Raw genomic sequence first — 25,618 nt, 5'->3', positions numbered from 1 at the left:
TAGGGTTTTCAAATACATTATGAAGCAATAATATATTTAAAAATGTCAGCATATATAACTGTCTCTCACCCTCTTCTGGACTCATGAACTCAAAGAGCTCGGGACAGTTGACCTCCACGACCTCACCAACAGCGGCCGCCTGCCAGCAGGTCAGATTGTCCCACTCCCACGGACACTCTGAAAACAAAACAACAATTATCACATTAGTACACCTCCCATCTAACATGAGCTATATTTTTGATGTGTTGGGACTGTTTTTACCAGAGATTTGAGGCCTTTTGAAAAAAGTTTTTGAAGGAAAAAAAAAAAAAAAAAAGTACAGCTTGGCTAAATCTCATTACAATGGTTGCAAAAAGTATTACTGTACCATGTATTGTTTTAGACATGAACCATAGTATTATCCGAACTACCCTAGAATACCAAGTAAATAGCATGATTATAATAATAATTCAATGAGTCTGTGAAGTTTCAGCTCAAAATACCCCACAGATAATTTATTATAGCTTGTCAAATTTGCCCCTATTGGTGTGAGCAAAAACATGTTGTTTTTGTGTGTGTCCCTTTAAATGCAAATGAGCTGCTGCTCCCGGCCCCCTTTCCAGAAGAGGGCGGAGCTTTAACAGCTCACACTTCAGTTGCTCAACAACAACAAAGCTGGAGAATCTCACGCAGCCAAAATGAGGATTGTCAGTAACGGTGTTCAGCCTTACATTGTTCAAACCGGAGTCGACACTGATGGAGAGACTCAGGAAGACGTTACAACTTTTAGAATGAAACTGGATGTTTCTGAATGGTTGGATAAATTTATGTAGTTGCTGTGGAGTTGATTCAACTCATCGACTAGCATGTGTCGTCATGTTAATCTTTTGTGCAAATCCAGCGCTGAATTGACCCTCGTTTGTGAAGCAGTCCGGCATAAAATGACAGCATGTCAACAACACTCTACTACAGCAACTCTTCCTCTTCTCTAAAGCAGCCCAACATGGCCTCACCACCTTTGTTGTGTGTTTCCGGGGGCATGGTTTATGTAAATTTTAGGGTTTGTGAAGTCACCAACCCGGTAAGAAACTTGTTGTAGTCCCTACCAGCCGTTTGTTGTAGTCCTTAAAAAGCGATTTCTGTAAAAGAAAATATCTCCCTTTGCATTGACCTTTGAGCATTGTAACTTTGCAGATATTTATGCTCAAAGAGCAACATTACACAGTAACTATAGTTAAAAAAATTGAAATCATAATTAAGGACCCCTTTAAGATGAATAAATTCTGATGAAGTGTTCATTGTTAGTTCAAATAACTAATGTAGTTAACTAATGTTAACAAATTAAACCTTATTATAAAGTGTTACTGATATAGAGACCAGTAACAGTTTACAGAAAGGTTTGATTCATCATGGTATTGCCTACTGAGAAAATATCTGTACCACAACAGAGCTTTCGTAATAGAACAGCACTGAAAACAACCTCTTTCGCATATAAAACAAAGTCTTCCAGAAAACACCAATGCCAAATTACATCTGGACTCCTGACATTATAACAGATGTCTCCGTTTAATTCTCAATTATACCGAAGCCTTTCCAAGATTAGCCCTTGAGGGGAAGCCAAGGTGAACGTGAATGTAACCAGCAGGTGGCATCAGCACGGGTTCCTGTGACTCAGCGCCTGCCTGAGGACATGAACATGATCAATATGTCATATGGATCAGAATCCATCACATTCAGAATTGCATTTGACTTCTCGTTTCCCTCAGCTCATTACAGAAATGATTCTAGAATTAATTGCAGAAATGCCTCTCACTCAATCTGGTGGCCACGAGCTTATGCAAAAGATGACTGAAAGAACGTGGAGATACTTGATGTTGTCAGAACATCAACAACAGCTTTTGAAATGAAATGTTGGTAAACTCGAATGTGCCTATTTCTGTTCATTAACATAGAAGCACTGTTTTCATTGACAGTCTTTATGATACATTCATTTATTCAATTGCAAACCGTTTAATTCTGCTGTATAATGAAAGAAAAAATCAGGAATGGAACACTAATATTTCAACCGATTTTCAGCAGGAAATGGAAACATCTTGGAAACAGTTTCAGAAGAGATCTTTATGTCTCAAACTCAAAGATCTCAAACTAAAGGCAGAGATCTGAACATTATAAATACTAAATAAATAAATAAATATGATCCAGATTAAATAAATAAATACTACAAAGTCTCTAAATGAAGCAAAGTAAATAAATACATGAATGAATGAATGAATATAAACTGACTCTATAAATTAATACTATCCAGTCTCAATATAAAGACTATAAATACAAACTAAATAAATTTGTGAATGAATGAATGAATGAATGAATGAATGAATGAATGAATGAATGAATGAACGAATGAATGAATGAATGAATGAAGACATACATACAGGGGTTGGACAATGAAACTGAAACACCTGGTTTTAAACCTGGTTGTTAGTTCAATTCATTGTCAATTCATCTTAGGAATGACAGATACAAGTCCTTCACAGTGGCCAGAGGGATTCTGGGCCATTCCTCTTCCAGAACAGTGGTCACTATTTGATGCTGTTGGAGGAAAACATTTTCTGACTTGCTCCTCCAAAATACCCCAAAGTGGCTCAAACACATTTAGATGTGGTGACTGTGCAGGCCATGGAAGATCATTTCATGTTCATCAAACCATTCTGTCTTGCTGTGTGTATGGTCTTTTATCAAGCTAATACACAGCACACCCTTCAGGGTACAATGTTTGAACCAGGTGCACATTGTCCTGCAGAATGGTTCAGTAGTCCTTGGCAGTGATGCACCCATCAAGCACAGTAGGGATTGATATTGCAGCCCAAACCATCACTGATCCATCCCATGCTTCACTCTGGGCAGCAACAGTCCTGGTGTTAAGCCTCATGGAGCTTCTCCACACTGTAACTCCCACAGATGTGGGAAAGAGAGTGAAGGTGGACTCATCAGAGAAAATACACAATGTCCACAGTCCAAGATTTGCACTGTTGGCACCATTGAAACTAACATTTGGCACTGGCACGAGTGACCAACGGTTTGACTATAGCAGCCCAACTATAAATATTGACTGTGTGAAGCTCCTGACAAACAGTTTTGGTGGCAACAGGAGAGTAGAGGTGTGCATTTTATTCTGCAGTGAGCTGGGCAGCTATGCAGGTTAGTACCTGGACATCCCTTTCAGAGAGCTTCCTCTTGCATCCACAGTTGGATGTGGTTCGTCCTACAGTACATGATGGCATGGTGACATTACCCTGGATACCATAGCTCTTGATACACCACAAAGACTTGCTGTCCTGGTCACAGATGAGCCAGTGAGATGCACACCAACAATCTGTCATCTTTTAAACTCTGATATGTCTCCCATTATGTTGTGTGGACTGCAATATTTTATGTACAGCTGTGCAGCTCTGCTTATTCAACTTTGACACTCTGCTCTTACAGATGGAACATAAAATCAGAGAGGATTGGCCACCAGGCTAGCCTCTAAGTGCCGTCTGAAAATTTCTTCTAGAATAAGCATTTTTATCAAGCTTGTTTGTTTATGCTCAGTTATTTCACTTAAAGGTGCCCTCGAATGAAAATTTGAATTTATCTTGGCATAGTTGAATAACAAGAGTTCAGTACATGGAAAAGACATACATTGAGTTTCAAACCCCATTGCTTCCTCTTTCTTATGTAAATGTCATTTGTTTAAAAGACTTCCGGAAAACACGCGGATCTCAACATAACACCGACTGTTACGTAACAGTCGGGATCATTAATATGTACGCCCCCAATATTTACATATATGCCAGCCCATGTTCAAGCATTAGACAAGGAAAGGCTGTATTAACGTCTGGATCTGTGCACAGACAAGGTAAGCAAGCAAGAACAACAGCGAAAAATGGCAGATGGAGCAATAATAACTGACATGATCCATGATAGCATGATATTTTTAGTGATATTTGTAAATTTTCTATCTAAATGTTTCGTTAGCATGTTGCTAATGTACTGTTAAATGAGATTAAAGTTACCATCGTTTCTTACTGTATTCACAGAGGAAAGAGCCGTCGCTATTTTCATTTTTAAACACTTGCAGTCTGTATAATTCATAAACACAACTTTATTCTTTATAAATCTCTCCAACAGTGTAGCATTAGCCGTTAGCCACAGAGCATAGCCTCAAACTCATAGAGAATCAAATGTAAACATCAAAATAAATAATTTACTCACATGATTCGATGTATGCACACAGCATGCATGACGAACATCTTGTAAAGATCCATTTGAGGGTTATATTAGCTGTGTGAACTTTGTAAATGCGCTGTAATATAGTCGAGAGCTCGCGTGGCAGGGAGCACGCGATTTAAAGGGGCGGCGCGCTGAAAAAATCAGTGTATAGTTAATGATGCCCCAAAATAGGCAGTTAAAAAAATGAATTAAAAAAAATCTATGGGGTATTTTGAGCTGAAACTTCACAGACACATTCAGGAGACACCTTAGACTTATATTACATCTTGTGAAAAAGCATTCTTGGGCACCTTTAAATGGCAATGAAAAGGACCTATTAATTGCCATTAAAGTGTAATCACTGAACCTAAACATACAAGCTTGATAAAAATGCTTATTTTAGAAGAAAATTTCAGATGGCACTTAGAGGCTTTTGCATCTGAAGTCTTCATAAGGTCCCTCTCTATAGTGTTAAAGTAACACTGAAGCAGAGTTAAAGGGCACCTATTATGCCCCTTTTTACAAGATGTAATATTGGTCTTGGGTGTCCCCAGAATGTATTTGTGAAGTTTCAGCACAAAATACCCCACAGTTAATTTATTATAACCATTTGAAAATGTCATTTTGGGGGCCTGTTTTAAAAAGAGCTGTTTTGGTGTGTACCACCTTAAATATAAATGAGCTGCATATCCCCGCCCTGCCTTTGGATGAGGGCGTAACTTGCATACCTATGGCAATAAACAGAGGGTAGAAGCAGAATGGCTGAGAGTGAGAGACCCGCTGTTTTGTATGGCATTCAGCCGTATATGTTTGAACCGGAATCAGACCCAGATGATGAAGAGACTCCGGCAGAAGAAACACAATTGAGAATGGAGCAGGACGTCTCTGAATGGTTATTTGATACATTTATGTACTTATAGAGTTTTAATCGCGTCCCCTTTGCAATTATGGATGTGCAACACACACACACACACACTGTGATAACGTTCGCGCAATTTTTTGAAACTACAAACACAAATACTGTGATAACGTTTGCTAAGTAAACATACACAGTTTTTAATACAATATCTTTAAAAAATATATATATACGTGTGGATACACACTATACAAACAAGGTTTAAATTATATACACAGACATTCTACGACGACGACAACAACTTTAGACGCATTTGTTATTGAATTGGCTGACATCGACTGAAATGACTATTTGCTCAAAAAACATTAAATACACTTACTTCTTCTGGAGGTGACGTTGGATCGCGAACAGTAGGCAACGATCCACACTTGAGGATTAACTTTGAAGCAAGACCTGCTTTGAATTGACCCTCGTTCTCAAAACAGTCAGTCAAAAAATGATTCGCGCAAACATAAACGTATTTTGGAATTTTGAGTGGCGCCTTTCCTTCGTAAATAAAATCCATCCACTGCGTTTTCAGTGGCTCTGATGTCAGAAGTAAGTGAAAACTACTATGTTCATTATTACATCCCACAACAGAACACTTATGTTTCTTAGGAGACATTACCGGCTGTCGTTGCAACAATGGAGGATGGTTGACCGATCACCGAGGGCGGGGTCTATGCCAAAACCAGATTGTCAATCAAACCACGTGGGTGGGGCTTAGCGCAATTCTACGTCACAGTGAGAGCAATCTTAGAACAGGGCGTTCTGAGACAGTGCTTATGAATTATTGAGATTGTAAAAAAACCACTGGGTGGATTTTTCTCATTCTAGGGTGGTTTTGCTCACACACTGCCAACACACATTTATGGTCAAACAATATGTAAAAGTGAATTTTGCATAATAGGTGCCCTTTAAAGTTAATGAGATAATTAAGCGATTAATTAAGTGATGATTGAGCATTAGTGATGAACACCTGCTGTTAACAAGAACAGAATCGCTGAAGGAAAGAGAAACAACAAGAACTATGCACATGCGCACTCTTCAAACCTCTTAACAAAAAAAGATGTAGAATGGAATTTGTAAATGTTTGTAATGAAAGATTTAGAATGTACTGCAAGTTATCTTGCTTATTTGCTCAAGAGCATGATCAATTTAAGTCCACATGTCATTCTATCAAAAAAAACTAGTTATTAACAGGGCTGTAGAGGGTTGTACGAGAGCTGTAGTTCCAACCACACAACTTTGTGAATGTTCATTTGAACTACAGCAGGAAAAAACAAATCATTGAACAATGCTGATAACAGGAACTTGCACCCAGATGACTAACAGTGCTTTTGTGAAACACACCCCAGATTAATTTCACATTTACTGAATATTTGTGTCATTTGAATCATATTTGAAGCAACACTTAAGCAATAATTTTCGTCTGGGAACTCTCCATGGAAAAATAACATTTCTCTACAGCTCATTGTACAGAATTGATCAGTGAAAACATATATTAACATAATTCATGAACATGTGGTTAGTTGTTTTGCCAAATCACATGAGAAAAGAACAATGAATCATCCTGTTGTTCACAGGATGGAATGAAGTCATAGTTACTTTAGCCAAGAGTCCGATTTAGTAAACGCTGTACATTTAGTTTGATTAGGGTCTCTAGAGCGACATTCAGTTTCTCCCTAGAAAGCCTATCTGTTCTTTCTATATGCGAGAGAATATGCAAAGTGAAAGTAGAAAGCACTAGTTTTTGTCTGTCTGGTAGCACAGATCTCAAATCAGTCTGGACACAAAGCCAATTACATGAAAGGCCAAACGAGAGCTCTTTAAACCAGTGGGAGAGAGCAAGAGAGAAACGGAAGAAAAGCGAACTAACCAGACACAGATAAAAGTGTTCATATTGATACGGAATATTGACTCTCTGAATCATTTCTACTGAAAACTCTCTAAAGCGAACAGCTTTATATGAACACATCTGCTCAGATCAGAGACTGACTCACTGCTTTAAAGGTCAATGCTAGATCGTAATCAGATTTATTGGTGAGATTTTGCCGATTGGACTCAAAGACTAATTAAAGTGTGACGTCATTGATGAGTCATGAGCCCAAAGGGCATACGGCTGGTTTAGCATAAACATCATTAGAGCTTCAATCGTAGTAAAGAACATTTCATAAAGGATTATACAACACAAATATAAACTGTAAGAAAATGAATACATTTACTTATGCTTACTATTGTTGAAAAATAGCATGCAAAGGAGCATTCAGTATGAAATGTTAACTAAAATCCAAACTATTAAAAATAGTGAACTAATTGAAATACAGCTGAAATAAAATAAAATATGGCCTGGTTTCACAAACAGGGATTAGCCTAAACCAGGATTAGACCTTAGCTCAATTAGGATATTTAAGTGGCTTTTATAAATGTACACTAGAAAAAAAAAAAAAAACATTACTGGTGTGAACCTAGAGTCAAAACAGTGGCACTGATATATTTTAAGATATGTCAGTACAAGTTGCTTTCAGATAAAACAGCTAAAGCATGCATTTTAGTCTAGGACTAGCTTAAGCTTTGTCTGTGAAACCAGGCGTATATGTATTAGATGAAAAACTTAAACTTAAAAAAAAGTTTAAAAGTTAAAAAAAAGTAAAAATTGGAAATTATGCCTTTGCAACTAAAATAAATAAGTTGAAGCACTAAAATTACAGTGGCGCATTGCTGCCACATTCATATTATTTTTTTCCACTCAATTATGTCATAATAAGAAGATATGTCGTTAAAAAACAACATATTTCCTCGTAATAACGATGTTATGTCATAAAAACATATTTTCTTGTAATAATGATGATATTTGTATGTCACGTGTAAGAAATATGTCTTTGTGATCTATAATAGATCATTTATATAGCTTAGATCAGTGCCTTTAGCACACTTCTGCATCTGAAAAGCTAAAGCAAATATATAGAAAAATAAATATTGTTTGTAATGTTTATTTTATACTTATATTTTTCATTCTTGTTTTGTATTAAATACCATTAAATTTAAATGATTTGTTGTGGAAATAACTTAAAATACATGTTTATAATGTACATTTAGATTTTACTGGTATTTTACATTATTTTTGAATGTAATATAATAAAATGAGACTGATATATCAATTTATCTGGGGGCTTTTTTCTCTTTCTCAAAAACGTAATTCTGACCCGGTGCATGCAACATAATCAGGTGCAACTTTTTTCCTTAATATGTCGTTTGTTATTACGAGAAAAGATGTCGTTTTTATGACATAACACAATTTTTTCAAGAAAAGATGTCGTTTTAATAAAATAACACTTTGTTATTATGACATAATTGAGTGGAAAAAATAATATGTAGGTGACAGCATTGGCCAACATATTCAAAGCCGATTCAAAATATTAATAAATACTATAACAATATAATAAAATTATAACAGCATATGAATAAAATTAAAATAACAATGTTATCGTTTGACAAAATGTGTTTTTTTTTTTTTTTTTTTTTTTTTTTTTTGCCATTTTCAACCCTATTTTATGTAAAATGTCTTGTTTGGTAGCAGTGTTATTACTAACATGAACTAAGAATGAGCAATATATTTTTACAGCATTTATTACCTGTTAGTTAATTCAGATATACCTTTTGATTTTAAGTATATTTTAGTAATAAATGTTGAGATTAAAATGAACTAAGATGAATAAATGCTGCAGAAGTATTGTTAATTGTTAGTTCATGTTAACTAATGCAGTAACTAATGTTAACAAATTGTAAAGTGTTACTGTTGAAATAAAATAAGTATACGTTTTGGTATATTTTATTTCAGGTAGCAATTTTTTTTTTTTATAGTTTTAGTTTCAGTTATAATAATAACCCAGTTTGTCAGCCCAATCAAATAATGAATCAAATAGAAAATCATTAAAAAAAATATATAGTAGATACTGCTTGCTTGTATATTTCACCAACCATGGTTTTATCTGCATTGAGCAGTTTTGAGATATTGAACTTCAAAATTATTTGCATTCCATACTCCTTTGAGGATAGACCCTTTTTGTTTTATGAAAAAAGTCCCAAAATGTAAACAACTTAATCACATATTTTAAATAAGTTGTCACAGAATAACTCATTTTTGACAAATATTCAGATAGAACCTTATAATTCCAAGGTGACGATTTGTCAACAGACAGCAAAATTGATGATTTTGTAGCTGTGTTGTCTTGTTTACGCTCACGGTCCAAATGACACCAGTATCGCTCTCGCTCACTGTCTCTTTTGTTTTCTCTCTCTGTCGCATTTTCTCTCACACACACACTTGATTTTTCTGTCTACATCTGTCAATCTCTTTCTCTTCCCCCTCTTGCAAACGTGGCTGTTTTATTTCCGGCTGAACGATTTTCTGTCTGCGCAGCAATGAGCCCGCTGTGCTTTAAGGAACAGGAGAGGACGAGGATCAATGAAGCAGATGTAAACAGGCTGCACACAGAGGTCATTCCTCCAAAATACTCCGGACCATTTCAGAAACGCATGGCCCCTAAAAGTATTCGGTCACTAAAGTCACACGTAAAAATGTCACCGCATTATATGCACAAACTATCAAACCAAAGGAGCATTTACTCTAAAGAAAGATTACATAAGCACACATTTCAAACTAAATATTTCACAAAAGATGTTTGTTAGGTCGTGTCAACTGATCAAATGCATTCAAAGGTGTAACTTGCTGGTTTCTGTACTGACTTCTGTTCTGTTCTGATGAGTATTTTGCAGCTACAACATTATTCTTCACCAGTAAGAGATTTCAGTTTAACAAGGTCTTCAATTACTGCAGTTTTAATGGTTTTCGCATATCATGAAACTGACTCCTAATTCTCTGCTGGTAAGCATGTTGCTCTTCGTTGCGGTTGAGGGTACTATTGTCGACTAATTAGCTTAACCGCCTCCAGAGGATGCTGATTGGATGGCTAAAATTTGCCAAGAATTTAATGGGGTTGAAGTGAGACTGAAAAAGGAGATGTGTCTGAACACACGAACATTCTGCCTCCTAATACATCAAATTTGTTAAAATTGCTAGTTTCTTTTGCACTCCATAGTACTTTTTCAATTTAAAACTGTTGGGAAAAACTTTAATAACACCTTTCAAGCCCTTTTATGCTGCATTATAAAGGTATTCATAATGTATGTTATAATATCTTACCATAGGTAATTGTCACCAAAGTTAAATTGCATTATAATATTTACAGATTCCTTGTTGCATCTGAAATTTGTTGTTTGTAATGTGTTTAAAAGGGGTGGTTGATTATGATTTCACTTTTTTAAACTTTAGTTAGTGTGTATGTTGCTGTTTGAGCATAAACAACATCTGCAAGGTTATGACGCTCAAAGTTCAAAGCAAAGGGAGATATTTTCTTTTACAGAAATTGCTTTTTAAGGACTACAACAAATGGCTGGTAGGGACTTCACAAACGAGGGTCAATTCAATGCTGGATTTGCGCAAAAGATTAACATGCTAGTGGATGAGTTGAATCAACTCCACAGCAACTACATAAATTTATCCACTAACCATTCAGAAACGTCCAGTTTCATTCTAAAAGTTGTAACTTCTTCCTGAGTCTCTCCATCAGTGTCGACTCCGGTTTGAACAATGTAAGGCTGAACACCGTTACTGACAATCCTCATTTTGGCTGCGTGAGATTCTCCAGCTTTGTTGTTGTTGAGCAACCGAAATGCAATCTGATAAAGCTCCGCCCTCTTTTGGAAAGCGGGCCGGGAGCAGCAGCTCATTTGCATTTAAAGAGACACACACAAAAACTGTGTGTTTTTGCTCACACATAAACAGGGGCAAATTTGACAAGCTATAATAAATGATCTGTGGAGGATTTTGAGCTGAAACTTCACAGACACATTCTGGGGTCATCAGAGACTTATATTACATATTGTAAACTGAGCATTATAGGTCCCCTTTAATGCATTATACTTTCTAAAGGTGTCTGTAATGAATAGATAACTGTGGTTTCAATTATTCATGAGATCATATAATGCATTATTATAAGGTGCTTTACAAGGCATAAAATACTTCTATAATGCATTATAAAGGCTTTAAGTAAAGCGATTGCCATTTTTGTACATCAGAAAAAAATCTAAAGAGAAACATCCAGAACCAACAGACTCTGAAACAAACAGCTTGCCTTTTGAAATAAACTCTTATTTACTGTTGATGTCTGAACAGAAAAGCTGTAATGCAACTTAACCAGCGCATGATGGTTGTTGAATAACATGCAGGTTTTTGCACTGAAATTCCACATACAAAACTTTTTTCTGTTTAGTCTTTCTAGCAACTAAAGCTGTTTTTCACCATATAATCTGTTATTTTCTGCTCCAAACAGTCCGAACTATCTGGAGTGTCCTTGAGGCTGTAAACATATGAGTCAGAGTCAAAGTGCTTTCTCTCTATCTTCCTCTTCCTCTCTCAGCCCATTAATCCCCATCTTGCTGTATGAGTCCTCCAGCTCTCACAAAAATAACTTTTCTTCTCTGTAATTGCTGACAGGTGTCACAGCCCTGCTTCCTGTTTACCACAATACCTGAATACCTCTATAGGGAGGGATGACACATTTAGTGCACGGTGAGCAATTTGAACATTCTAGTTACAGTAACTTGGTGAGGAAGGGATGGAGAATCATGACTATTTCACTTTAAAGAAGGACTGATAGCAAGAAGGAGCTATGAAGAATAGAATGGAATACATGCTACATGATATGCTGCACTGTAACTGTTCCCAATCATTTTCTTGGATCAAGTTGTTCATTTCAATGAATATGTTTTTAAAAAAATGACTCAGCAGTTCTTTGAGTACCTCACATGGTCCCTGACATCCCCGCCTGACATATTACAGGCTCTTCAACAGTCCATTAAAGCCAAATGTATGCAAAAATTTCACTTTTTCTAATGAGATTTATTAATAAATGTGTTTTCTGTCATTCCATGTGCCCCAGTTTAGCTTGTTAAAATACAAAGTGACTTAATATAATTTACAGTAACTGTTCAAAAGTTTGGGGTCAGTCATTTTTAAAAAGAAATGAATACTATTATTAAAGGTGCCCTAGAATTAAAAATTGAATTTATCTTGGCATAGTTAAATAACAAGAGTTCAGTACATGGAAATGACAGTGACAGTGAGTCTCAATGACAGTGAGTCTCAAAGACCATTGTTTCCTTCCTTCTTATATAAATCTCATTTGTTTAAAAGACCTCCGAAGAACAGGCGAATCTCAACATAACACCTGTGACGCAACAGTCGGGGTGTACGCCCCCAATGTGTGCATATGCCAGCCCATGATCTAGGCATTAGACAAGGGCAAAATGTCTGGATCTGTGGACAGCTGAGTCATCAGACTAGGTAAGCAAGCAAGGACAATAGTGAAAAATGGCAGATGGAGCAATAATAACTCACATGATCCATGATATCATGATATTTTTAGTGATATTTGTAAATTGTCTTTATAAATGTTTTGTTAGCATGTTGCTAATGTACTGTTAAATGTGGTTAAAGTTACCATTGTTTCTTACTTATTCACAGAGACAAGAGCCGTCGTTATTTTCATTATTAAACACTTGCAGTCTGTATAATTCATAAACACAACTTCATTCTTTATAAATCTCTCCAACAGTGTAGCATTAGCCGCTAGCCACGGATCATAGCCTCAAATTCATTCAGAATCAAATGTAAACATCCAAATAAATACAATACTTACGCGATTAGACATGCTGCATGACGAACACTTTGTAAAGATCCATTTTGAGGGTTATATTAGCTGAGTGAACTTTGTGTTTGCTGTTTAAGGCAATTGAGAGCTCGCGGGGGCGGGGAAGCGGGAGATTTAAAGGGGCCGCATGTTTAATCGGTGCATATGTAATAATGGCTCAAAATAGGCAGTTAACACTCTGAGGTCTGAGGGTATCGCCGGCGATACCACCGCGTTTTTTTCTTACCGGTGTGAAAGAGACTCAAAATACTCCGTCAATGTTGCACATACAATTAAGAGTTATACACCATTTTAATCTGTTGAATATCTTCTTTCATTTGTGTACACTCAGAGTAAAAACAAAATGCTGTGCTTTTTGTAAAATAAAGAAAACTAACATGAAGCGTGATCTCTTGTCTCCCTCTGAACAAAGTCCAATCTGATAGTTCTCAGAAAATGAACTGTAACTTAGTGAATACGAATGACAAAAAAATTAAACTTAATGTCTAAAGAAACGTTGAAATGTCAGGTTTTAAATCGTGCAAGTCAAATCGAAAACAAACCTTCTGTGTTTATGTAATCTGTATGAAAAGAGAGCCATGTCAGAAATCCGTGATTCAGCTCATTAGGGACTTTAAGCAACAGCTGCTGATGGAACGGCAACGGCAGCCGGAAGTAAACGGTTAAGTGCTGTAGCTAAAGAACGCAAAAATCACTAAGCAACAGTAAAGAGGACGGCGTAGGGGATAATTTAATCATTTGACAAAATACAAAGAAAGAAAGTGATTTTAAAAAGCAAGAGAATGGTTGCTTTGTGTATTTATTTATATACAGAGACAATTACAATGTCACATACCATAAAACATAATATTAACTTTCTTAATATGTCACGTAGTAGCGACTACGGCAAATCAGCTGTTCTTGCGTAGTAGACGGTTACAGTAGAACGTCGCGAAGTAGCAGTTAAAGTTGCGCATGCGCACTAGAACGCCAGAATGCCGTTGCCGTTCCACCAGAGGCTGTTGCTTAAAGTCCCTATTATCTGCTAATGCGGCCACGCCCACGGAGCCAGCGCTATTCAGACGCAAATTCAGTCAATACATGCATTCATCGTCTCAATCGTGTATTCATTGTCTTGAAAAGTGTTTATCTGGATGTTAAAGCGTTGTTGTAAACCATGGTTAGCGAACTCTAGAAGACATGCAGTTAGTTTCTGGTTCTTCTTCTTCTTTATATGGATTTGTGGCCTAAAGGTGTACAGAGCGCCCTCCGGCTGCAAGTATGAATTGTATCCAGCACTCATAGTGATGATGTATAGAATAAATATAGAATAAATATTACTCCTCTGTATAGAAATTTGACACAAACATATAAGAATCCATCAATATTTCTCCAAATGTGAATGCTTTAAGCTAAAAGCCTATATGAAATGCCATAGAGGTAACATAATTGTTCAGACACTTTGCATCACAGAAATACATTATATTTTAAAGAATATAATAGAATACCATTTTTTTTTTAATTGAGCTGAGACATGATTACAGAGGGTTTTTTCACACCCTACCTGACTCAAAGGCCTCATTAATATGCAAGTCATTTCAGGTCATTATTATTAGATTTTTTTGTCTTCTCAGGTGTAAATGGCCCATTATTCATGATCATTCACGCCTCCATGCATACTGTGTTTCTTGACAAAAAGTGACTTACAAAAACTAAATCAATATATTGTTTTATATGAAGGAGTAGGCAGCATAATTTTTACATAATTCTGAAGCAAAAACTCTAGTCTACAACCTCCAATACCCAGAAGTCTTATGAACACAGATTTAATATACTTTTTTTGGCCTTATTTCAGTGACTTAAGTTTTTTGTTTTTTCAATAACCACGCATAAACGTTATTCCTTCAAAAACACAAACATGTACATACATGTTCCTCACATATTATGGTAGCCTAGTTTGTGCTGAATACAGTGTAATGACACTTGTTTCATTAATGTGTGTATGAACAAATGAAAAAAGCACAAATGTCAGGGCATGTCAAAACTTCTCCAGGCCCCAAATCAGCCTCAGACTCCAGAGGGTTAAAAAAATTAATTTAAAAAAAATCTATGGGGTATTTTGAGCTGAAACTTCACAGACACGTTCAGGGGACACCTTAGACTTATATTACATCTTTTGAAAAGGGGTTCTAGGGCACCTTTAAGTAAATAATATTGACAGTAAATAATTTTACATTATTACAAAATATTTCTATTTCAAATTAAATTATTTTCTTTTGAACTTTTTATTCATCAAAGAATCCTGAAAAAATGATTTCACTATTTCCACAAATACAATATGAAAATTCAGCCTTGAATCACAGGAATAAATTAATTTTTTATAGAAATACTGTTTATTAAAATAGAAAACATTTATTTTAAATTGTAATAATATTTCATAATATTGCTGTTTTTTCTGTATGTTTAATCAAATAAGTGCAGGCTTGGTGAGCATAAGAGACTTCTTTCAAGAACAAAATACTGATGTCAGTAACGGTGTTCAGCCTTACATTGTTCAAACTGGAGTCGACACTGATGGAGAGACTCAGGAAGAAGTTACAACTTTCAGAATGAAACTGGACGTTTCTGAATGGTTAGTGGATAAATTTATGTAGTTGCTGTGGAGTTGATTCAACTCATCGACTAGCATGTGCTGTCATGTTAATCTTTTGTGCAAATCCAGCGTTGAATTGACCCTCGTTTGTGAAGCAGTCCAGCGTAAAATGACGGCATGTCAACAACACTCTACTACAACAACTCTTCCTCTTCTCTAAAGCAGCCCAATATGGCCTCGCCCCCTTTGTTGTGTGTTCTCGAGGGCGGGGTTTATGTAAATTTTAGGGTTTGTGATGTCACCAACCCGGGAAGAAGCTTGTTGTAGCCCTACCAGCCATTTGTTGTAGTCCTTAAGAAGTGATTTCTGTAAAAAAAAATATCTGCCTTTGCATTGAACTTTGAGCATCATAACTTTGCAGATGTTGTTTATGCTCAAACAGCAACATTACACACTAACTAAAGTTAAAAAAGTTAAATCATTATCAAGGACCCCTTTAATAAAGATTTGACAGATGAGCTTGCAGCTTTTATGGTGTTAAAAGTGATAAGACGTTTCAGTTGGCATCTTGGATATTACTTTTTTCACTGACAGGAGCAGCTCTGCTGGATCTAAAACCCTCATATCTCGGCCGATGTAAGTTAATGAAACCACACATGAAAACCTCCAACACACGGTAGACACGCGTTTGTGGAGCCCAGAGCGGTTCATTAGCACTGTATGACGTGACAGACAACTATTTATCAGTCCCGTTCCATTCACACAGCACGTGTTTTCTGAGAATGCAGTTGTGAGTTCTGAAAATGTACGGGTGTGAGTTCAGTAGACCCTTTTCACATTTCCAGGTTTCTCAGAAGTGGAAGTCATCATAGTTGGGTAAAATTCTATAGTGGTGAATGAGAGAATACATTAAAGGTGCCATCGAATGAAAAATTGAATTTACCTTGGCATAGTTGAATAACAAGAGTTCAGTACATGGAAATGACATACAGTGAGTCTCAAACTCCATTGTTTCCTCCTTCTTATATAAATCTCATTTGTTAAAAAGACCTCCGAAGAACAGGCGAATCTCAACATAACACCGACTGTTATGTAACAGTCGGGATCATTAATATGTATGACCCCAATATTTGCATATGCCAGCTCATGTTCAAGGCATTACACAAGGGCAGCCAGTATTAACGTCTGGATCTGTGCACAGCTGAATCATCAGACTAGGTAAGCAAGCAAGAACAATAGCGAAAAATGTCAGATGGAGCAATAATATCTGACATGATCCATGATATTTTTAGTGATATTTGTAAATTGTCTTTCTAAATGTTTCGTTAGCATGTTGCTAATGTACTGTTAAATGAGGTTAAAGTTACCATCGTTTCTTACTGTATTCACGGAGACAAGAGCCATCGCTATTTTCATTTTTAAACACTTGCAGTCTGTATAATTCATAAACACAACTTCGTTCTTTATAAATCTCTCCAACAGTGTGTAATGTTAGCTTTAGCCACAGAGCATAGCCTCAAACTCATTCAGAATCAAATGTAAACATCCAAATAAATACAATACTCACATGATCCAATGTATGCATGCAGTATGCATGACGAACATTTGGTAAAGATCCATTTGAGGGTTATATTAGCTGTGTGAACTTTGTAAATGCACTGTATAATAGTCGAAAGCTTGAGGGGCGGGGAGCGAGAGGATTTAAAGGGGCTGCACACGCTTAATCGGTGCATAGTTAATGATGCTTCAAAATAGGCAGTTAAAAAAATTAATTTAAAAAAATCTATGGGGTATTTTGAGCTGAAACTTCACAGACACATTCAGGGGACACCTTAGACTTATATTACATCTTGTAAAAACTGGTTCTTGGGCACCTTTAAATATATTTTTTGTGTTTCCATTTGCTCAAATAGTTAAAGAAAAACTCCACAATAGTGTTTTCACAACTTTCAAAGGAGGAAAAAAAAAAGAAAAAGCAATTGATAATGGCAGTCAGAAGAGAGAAAGATGTCATTTTTACCATTACTTCCCCAGAGGCTGTATTAGAAACACCCTCACAGCAGCGTTAACTAGGTTTTTGTAATTTGATGCAACGGTAATATAATACTAAGTATAGTGTTATAAATGTCCATGTGTTTTTTAAAAAATGTAAATATAAAAAACTTTGCAGGATTTACGATATTGATGACCGTTAAAATGCGTCATCACAGTCTGTGAAAAGGGTCTGTTCTAGAATGCGGTCGTCACTCCCGTAAATAACTGAACTGTGTGTGTACGTAACCATATTAAGGACAAAAATGCAGGACTGACAGCCGTATTCTGCTGCTGTGTGAACGTGACCATAGTCTTTGCTCTCTCTCACCAAACTTTTCGTCATCTTTGGGGTCATGTAGCGCGATTCGCTCCAAGCATCTCTCCTCCTCACGCTTGATGACACAGTTGGAGATCTCTGAATGTATGGGCCACATCTGGAACAACAAACAGATAAAAAACATAAATAAACCAGAACAACATAGCAATAACAACAAACAGCAGCAGCGGAAAAGATGAATTCACGCTATAAAATCACGCAAAAATGTTTCCACTAACAATGGGTCTGCATGTACAGTAAACAAGATGAAAAATAGACGTGCAAAATCTGTGTGGGTACAGTCTATTTACCCCTCTGGGGTTAAATAAAAGAAAAACTTTCACAGACATTATCTTTTATAGAAGTTGTGTTATTTCTGTCTCTGCCATATGGGTAGAATTCAATTTCAACATCTGTAAAAATCCAGCTAAAACTGGTTATTTTAGGTGGATCAAGCTGGTTAGAGGTTGTCCCAGACCACTTAGAACCAGCACCAAACCAGCTACTACGTTTCAAAAGCGACTGGTTTGATATCACTGTCCAGTCCACGTCTAACCAAATATCTATTTGTAACCAACAAGAAGACATAGAGTCTTATACAGAGAATTATACAGCAAAATTGATGGGGGTCAATTTAAATCTATAATAAAGTTCCAAATCAATTGATGTACTCTCCATTGATCCTAATGGAAAGCACTCGAGTAGCCAACTGTTGCTATGGTTACCTCCTCCTGCAACTGAGTGAAAATACACACTCTGAGTAACTTGTAATCTTGTGGTTACTGAAACATTGTTCTGTGAAAATCCTACAATTTCGAATGTAATATGAAGCTAGGGGTGGGCGATATGACCAAAATCTAATATCACGCTATGAGTAATTTTATTTCACAATAACGATGATATATCACAATATAGTTATTTCTGCTTTGAATGAGGTTTTTATTATATCACAATCTTTGAAATTTCATAATTCTCATCACCAATTTTAATATCGCAAAAAAACTAATACAGGCCAAAGTAAAAAAGAAAAAAAGAACTAATCAAGCTTACAGAAGACAAGTAAACAGTCAGTGATAAAATAAGAACAAAGCAACTAATTACAAGCAATAGGACAAAACTACAATAGAACAAAGACACAAATGAAATAGACCAACCTGAAAAATTTCAAGCACTAAAAAAAAAAAAAAAATTACATAAAAAATTGAATAACATATTAAAAGTACAAAAACACACTGCATATCTTCACTTTGTAAATTAAACATACATTTATTCTTACTAAAGTTACAAAAGTGATTCAGTCATGAGCAGTGAGTGATTTTCTCGTTGTCTTTTGTTGTTTGATTACAGTATTTTTCGATTGCTAACACACTATAACTGATTCATTTGACACAATTTCCTAAACTATTTATTCATTTCTCAAAACTATAAACACGTTTCACGTGTTTTCACACACATTCCAATTTTCTTAATGATTTCTGCAAATCTCTACACAAAAATGCCCTTATTTTACAGTGGTTTAACCATGTTCTCATATAGAAAACACAAACACATAGTATATTTAACTCAAATGTCACTATGTAAACTCAAATAGCACACAATCAGAACCACCAATCAGAATCTCGGGATATCGGGATAATACAAACAGGAGCACAGGTGATTGTGCTTGGGAAATTGCATCCTAGAATAATCGACAGGGTTTTATACTACTTACACATACAGTATAATTACAGTACACAGTAACAGTACTTCATATGAGAGAAATTTCAGTAAACTGTAACACATGCATACCCTCAAATTTGTGATTGTCAAATTTATTTGTAGCCGTTTTATTTTTCATGTGCTGCAGAACTGAGAGATGACTGCCTAAGGAAGGTAGAGAAAGACTTTTGTCAGAAGACCAAGAACCTGCTATAGTATTGTATACTGTAATGAAATTTGGCTGAAGTTGCAGAGGATGGCAAATATATACTGTACTGTGTTGAATACACATTTCATATTTAGTTCTTTGGTTTTTGAGCTTTTCTTCTTCTTGTAAGATCAACTACTTTATCTCCTGTAAAATCACTTTATAGTAATGAAAATATTTTTTTCCTAAAGCTTTTTGTTGCATCTGTGCTCTTTCATTTATGTTGCATACTGTAATAGACACTGAGCTGCCAAATTATTCTTGAATAGCAATAAGAGACTCGCAAAAGTAAAGACGGGTATTTTGACACATAAGTGTGTGTATTTGACCGTTCAAGCCCAATAAGTCGCTTACACGCTGTATGAGCAGTGGCTTTATGTGCACGCTCAGAAACTGTCTCCCGGACAGGATATATAGGAGTTCCTTTTCACTGCTTATTGTGGTAAAACGGATAAAAATCACCTTTTTTAACCACAATGCTTAAAAACACATGCAAATGATAAGCTTTCATGATGCCGCAGCACGACAAGGTCACATGAATTAATCTGCTATATGAGACAAAATCTCCAAAATCTCTACCGGGTTATGTTGTCTACCGGTGTATATTACCCACAACTATGAAGCATTAAATAGTTTAGATATATACACTTTTTGTATAGGCCTATATTTTTGTCCTCCTCACCAACCATTAGTTTTGCCTTCAGTGGGACATTTAAGCCTTAATTGGATGGGTCAGGGTTCAGACCTCAAAATCTCCAATCTAAAAATATCTTGTCTGCTGTCTGTAGTCCAAAAAAAAAATAAAAATCTTCCCAGAAACAAAAATAATTCAATGAGTAATGGTTCAATTTTTGATGCTGCTGACCACACTGAGCCATCTGGATTCTGTAAATCTATGGCATTTGTAGACTCAAACATTAGATTTTGATACATTTTACTCAGTTTATCAATAAACACATGAATGTGAAATACTGTGCTTCTTCAGAAAATACACATGCACACACAACAGTGGCCATACATACTGTTTGTCTTAGGACAAAGAAAAATCACAAAGATCTCAAATCTTATTCTAGACATCAAGAATTCTGCTATAGTCTCCTGCTTCTCAGATGATTCTCTTGAGAAAAAGAACACCGTAATCTCACATTTCCAATTAGAGTTTCAGATAGCAATATCTCACGCATGGATTTGCCAATTATGGAAGTGCGCAATGAGATCTCAATATGAACTCAAACATTTCTCATCAAAGTCTTCCAAGACTAAATGATCTGATCTGTCTACATTCATTCTATAGCTCTGTGTTCTTACGTTAATAATTGTCTCATTGGTGTCTATAATTTTAGGAGAAACATCTGGGACAAAGTGAATATTTCAATCAAATTACATACTCCATTATACTTTTCAAGATATGAAAGAGCAACATCTGGGCAATCTTTTTTTTTTTTTTTTGACTGAAAAAGACAATTACAGATGACATATCAAGATAAGATGCTCTTGTTATCTTGCTGTAGGGAAATTACCAAGAACTAACAGAACATTTTTCATATAACTGTAGCTGCAGGTATCTTTAAAACCACAAGATGTGTTTTTCTACTTTTTTTCTATTTTTTAAATGTCAACCTCTCTGATGCATGTGGAAACTGGTGGTGGCACTAAAACAGAATTATTTTTTTACATTTTCTGCATGCCCTTTCACAATTCTAGTGTGTTTTGCCAGTGTGTTTTACTATACTGTTTCTAAGGTGTCCTGAGTGGCTTTTAATGTGTTGCTTTGTGGTTGCCAGGGATATTATCGTTAACTAAAACTAAAATTATTAAAAACTTTTTTTTTTTTGTTAATCTGAATCACTCTGAAGTAAAATATAAGCATTACATTAAAAGTTAAACGAAAATTGTAAAAGTTGCTTTGGCAACTAACTGAAATAAATTTAACTTGAAGCACTAAAATGACTAAAAAAAATAAACTAGAAAATGGAAACAAACAAAGACTAAAACTGAACTAAAACTGAAATAAGAATAAAAATTAAACCTAAAAAAACTAATAAAAATGTAGAAATAAATGCTAATTCAAAATATTAATAAAACTATAATAGAATATAAATATACTAAAATAATGCTGGCAGTCGCTAGGACATTGGAAGCTGGTTTCTGGGGTTTTCTGGTCTCTAAATAGGTGTAACAGGAGAAATCACAACACCCAATGTTTAATAACGAAGGTTACTTTAATTGAACTTTAAATGAGCAACTGTAATAGTGATTCTTATGAGGCTTGTTTCCGCCATGAAATAAAAAATAAAAAAGGTAATTGCAACTTTTTATCTCACAATTCTAACTTTTTTCTTGCAATTGCGAGTTTATATCAATTCTGACTTTTTTATCAGAATTGCATGATATAAAGTCAGAATTGTGAGTTCTAAAGTCAGAATTGTGAGTTATAAACTCGCAATTGCATGTTATGTGCAATTGTGAGGAAAAAAAGACTGACATGTTTTCTCAGAATTGTGAGTTTATATAACTCGCAATTGCATGTTAATAAAGTCAGAATAAACTCACAATTCTGAGAAAAAAAAGTCAATTGCGAGATATAAACTCGCAATTCAGAGAAAAAGTCACAGTTGCATAATATAATGTCAGAGTTGTGTGATATAAAGTCAGAATTTCATGTTATAAAATCAGAATTGCAAGATAAAAACTGGCAATTGTGAGAAAGAGTCAGAATTGCATTCTAAAGTTGTATCACGCAATTCTGACTTAATAACTCGCAATTTTCAGTTTAAATCACACAATTCTGAGAAATAAATTCAGAATTGTGAGATAAAAGTCGCAATTACCTTTTTAATTTTTTTATTTAGTGGCGGAAACAAGCTTCCATAGATGCTTGCCACATCAAACTTCACTAATCGTTCACATTTGTAAAATATAATCATGTGAATCTATGACAATACAGGCCCAAAGCACACACAAATATATGACCGTCTCTGCTCTTACCAGGCTGATGATGAGGAAGAGGACGAGGAAGGGCGCTCTTGCCATGTGTCTATGCATTCTGCTCACGATTGTTCCCAGAGATCTCAAGCACAGCATTATAAAGCCTAAAAGAGAAGGTACATTGTTTTAAAACACACACACACACACACAGAGAGGGAGAGAGAGAGAACTGCTTCAGTACTACTGGCTACATCATAACATACTGCACCAGAGTAGCTGATGTTCAGTCTGGACCTATAACAACAAAACCAACCCATCACTGAATCACCCCTACATTCTTTATTATATACAACCCCATCTCAAATAATCAAATCTCTGAAGTGCGCAGGAACTATGTGGAGGGAGGGGTTTACGGGATATGTGTGTCGACCAGATTTACTGATCCACAGCGAATCTAAGGAGGTATAAAATCCCTTAAGATGAGACCTGTGCAAGGATGGTGAGCGGTCTCCGAGCCCCCGCTGTCTTACTCATCTTTATTAGTTCCCCCAAAAAAAGGAATAAATGGATGAATCACAGTGAATAAAACACACTAAAACAGACACATAGACATTTTCTGTTGCAAGACCGACTACAGATTCAATTACATGCAACGGCAGAACTCCTATCTTGCAAGATCAGAAAAACAAGAATTCTATGACAGCAGCGACTTCAGAGGAAAAGCATCTGATTTCACAGTGTGAACCTCTAATGGTTTGTCCTGGCTGCATGTGAATGCTTTACATTGACCGAGCTCTCAAAATGTTGCATATTCACTCCTCTCTATGCTATTTTTGTAACCCTATGGGATGCAAACAGGCACTTCAAGGAGAGAAAGACAGTTGACTGTCAATCAAACAGAAGGTTTTTTTATGAATGCAAAACACAGACTAAGGCTCTGATAACCATCATAATGAGAAGCACAGGGCTGAACACGGCTCTGCTTCTGAATGGGCTCTGTGTCTTGAAGCAAAGGCAAAACAGCATCTGGCAATAATAACGGCGGTCGTTTAACATTGTATGTTCTTGTATATTTTTATAATGCTATTGCTATTGTGATCTACTGTATTGCTGTATCCTATTAATGGTGAGGCATCTTTTCCACTAAGCAAAAAGAAACACTGAAACACAAAGAGAAAAGCATCACATTTCATAACACCAAAACATTACAAGGTCAAAAGTGTGTAAGGATGCTGAATAAAATAGAGGTCATTACTATACATGCACTTTTTGTTTTGTTGAAAATCTGATTCGTTCTGAGGCAATCATTTGAAAGGGACTATGCAGTGGTTAGATTTGTTTTGCATGGATGTGAAGGCAGCATTAACGTGTGCTGTGACTCACTGCATGCCTTCATATTCACTGCAGAAATCTGGATTGATTTACTGATGATGGTATGAGGCGTTAGAGAGAGACAACAGACCTAATGCACGAGAAAATCCATCATGAATTTGGTTGATTATTGGCTTTACACAGGTGCTTTGCTGTAAATGACACTGGCAACATTTCGAGACACATGAGTTTGGTTCATGAGGTGCATTTGTTGTTTGGATCATATTTCACCCCAAAAGAAAAAAAAAATGCATAATGCTATTGAATATGTTTATGACACTTTAAGATATTTGCATTCTTTTTATTTGCATTATTTTTTCCTCCCTAGTTGCCATTGTTAAGCCTCAAGATGTTTTACTTCTGAGTTTGGCTGTAGTTCTCATTATTCTTAATGATGGTTCTCATTAAATTCTCATTACTGAAATAGAGTGAATGAAATCATCCTGTCTGGACATCTTTTTTTAATTTATTTATTTAGATCAGTAGGCTATAAAGGTAGCACAACAAATACAGCATCAATGTATTAATAACTTACTGTTTAAATAATTTATTCATATTTTCTGCATTACAGTCAATTGAAACGTGATGAATTGTCATTGCAATTTCGGTTTTATTTATTTTTTTAATTGCGTTGTGAAATGTTCTGGACAAGCTTGGTACAGTTTATGTGAAGAAAAAACAGCTCATATTTGCGACAAAATGTTCTGGATGCATTAAAATGCATCATTTTGAAGTGATGATGTGGATGAATCGCTACATTATAACCCAGAGAAATCATCTTAAAATTACACAACTGAACATTTATCAAGCAAAGCTCAATAATCTCTGAATATTCACTCATCGTATATTAATGATTAACGAATCCGTCTTTAGAAAACACGCGTGAATCGAATGAGAAACACGTCGTTGACAATCGTATTATTGTGAACGGAGGTCGCCCACATTCAATGTATCTCTGTAGCGCTAGACTGCGATCAATGACTGAAGAAACGCGAAGAAGCGCAAACTCACCATCACAGAATGGCACGCGATATAATCCTCCTTCTTCTTTATAACCTCAGCAAATGGACGGTTCGCTTCGTTCACCTGCGATTTCAACTTTGTCATCCGCGTCTTACATCGACAGACTGGAGTAATGAAGGTCTGTGGAGCACTAGAGGAGTGAAGAGAGCTCGTGTGTGTGCTCGGTGATTCCCTCACAGTCTCTGCTGCTGCTGACAATCACCTGCACTGAGAAACACCAGCATCACTGAACATCACAGGACATAACTCACATTATTAAACCATCAGACACTAATTATTCACCAGCAGTCAACACTTTATTTTTCACCATTTGGCAGTATGCATTCGATGCATTTTTATGGCTTTCTTTGTGTTGTGGATTTTTAATTTTGGTTTATAATCCATTAACTAGTGAATAATCCTACCACTGACTATTCATAATCAACATTGCTTTCCGATACTGAACATCAATTATAGAAACAAACCATCACTCACTATTATTCATCGGTCACCAAGAGGGAACACTTCCCAATTATTCACTAACCTGCATGATGCATTCAATGCATTTTCTTGTCTTTCTTTGTTTTGT

The 25,618-nt window shown here is 35.8% G+C and overlaps 1 protein-coding gene across 4 annotated transcripts in view; it reads right to left on the bottom strand.

Moving 5' to 3' along the window:
- adcyap1r1a (adenylate cyclase activating polypeptide 1a (pituitary) receptor type I) overlaps positions 1-25,285 on the bottom strand; it is a 48,748-nt gene extending 23,463 nt beyond the window's left edge. Inside the window, exons 1-4 of one of the 4 annotated variants that reach the window (XM_048163901.1) lie at positions 25,039-25,285; positions 22,717-22,820; positions 17,835-17,940; positions 70-177 (exon numbers count right to left, since the gene is read on the bottom strand). In XM_048163901.1, coding sequence (XP_048019858.1) covers positions 70-177; positions 17,835-17,940; positions 22,717-22,812 — 310 coding nt within the window. In that variant the 5' untranslated portion in view covers positions 22,813-22,820; positions 25,039-25,285. The remainder of the gene's footprint in view (positions 1-69; positions 178-17,834; positions 17,941-22,716; positions 22,821-25,038) is intronic. The other 3 variants (XM_048163903.1, XM_048163904.1, XM_048163905.1) reach the window with 3 other exon arrangements.
- Positions 25,286-25,618: the final 333 nt, after the last annotated feature.

The sequence above is a fragment of the Megalobrama amblycephala genome, linkage group LG17 (genome assembly GCF_018812025.1).
Source record: "Megalobrama amblycephala isolate DHTTF-2021 linkage group LG17, ASM1881202v1, whole genome shotgun sequence".
Taxonomy (NCBI): domain Eukaryota; kingdom Metazoa; phylum Chordata; class Actinopteri; order Cypriniformes; family Xenocyprididae; genus Megalobrama; species Megalobrama amblycephala.
Note: the sequence above shows the minus strand (reverse complement) of the source record. Positions and strands in the feature narration are given on the sequence as shown.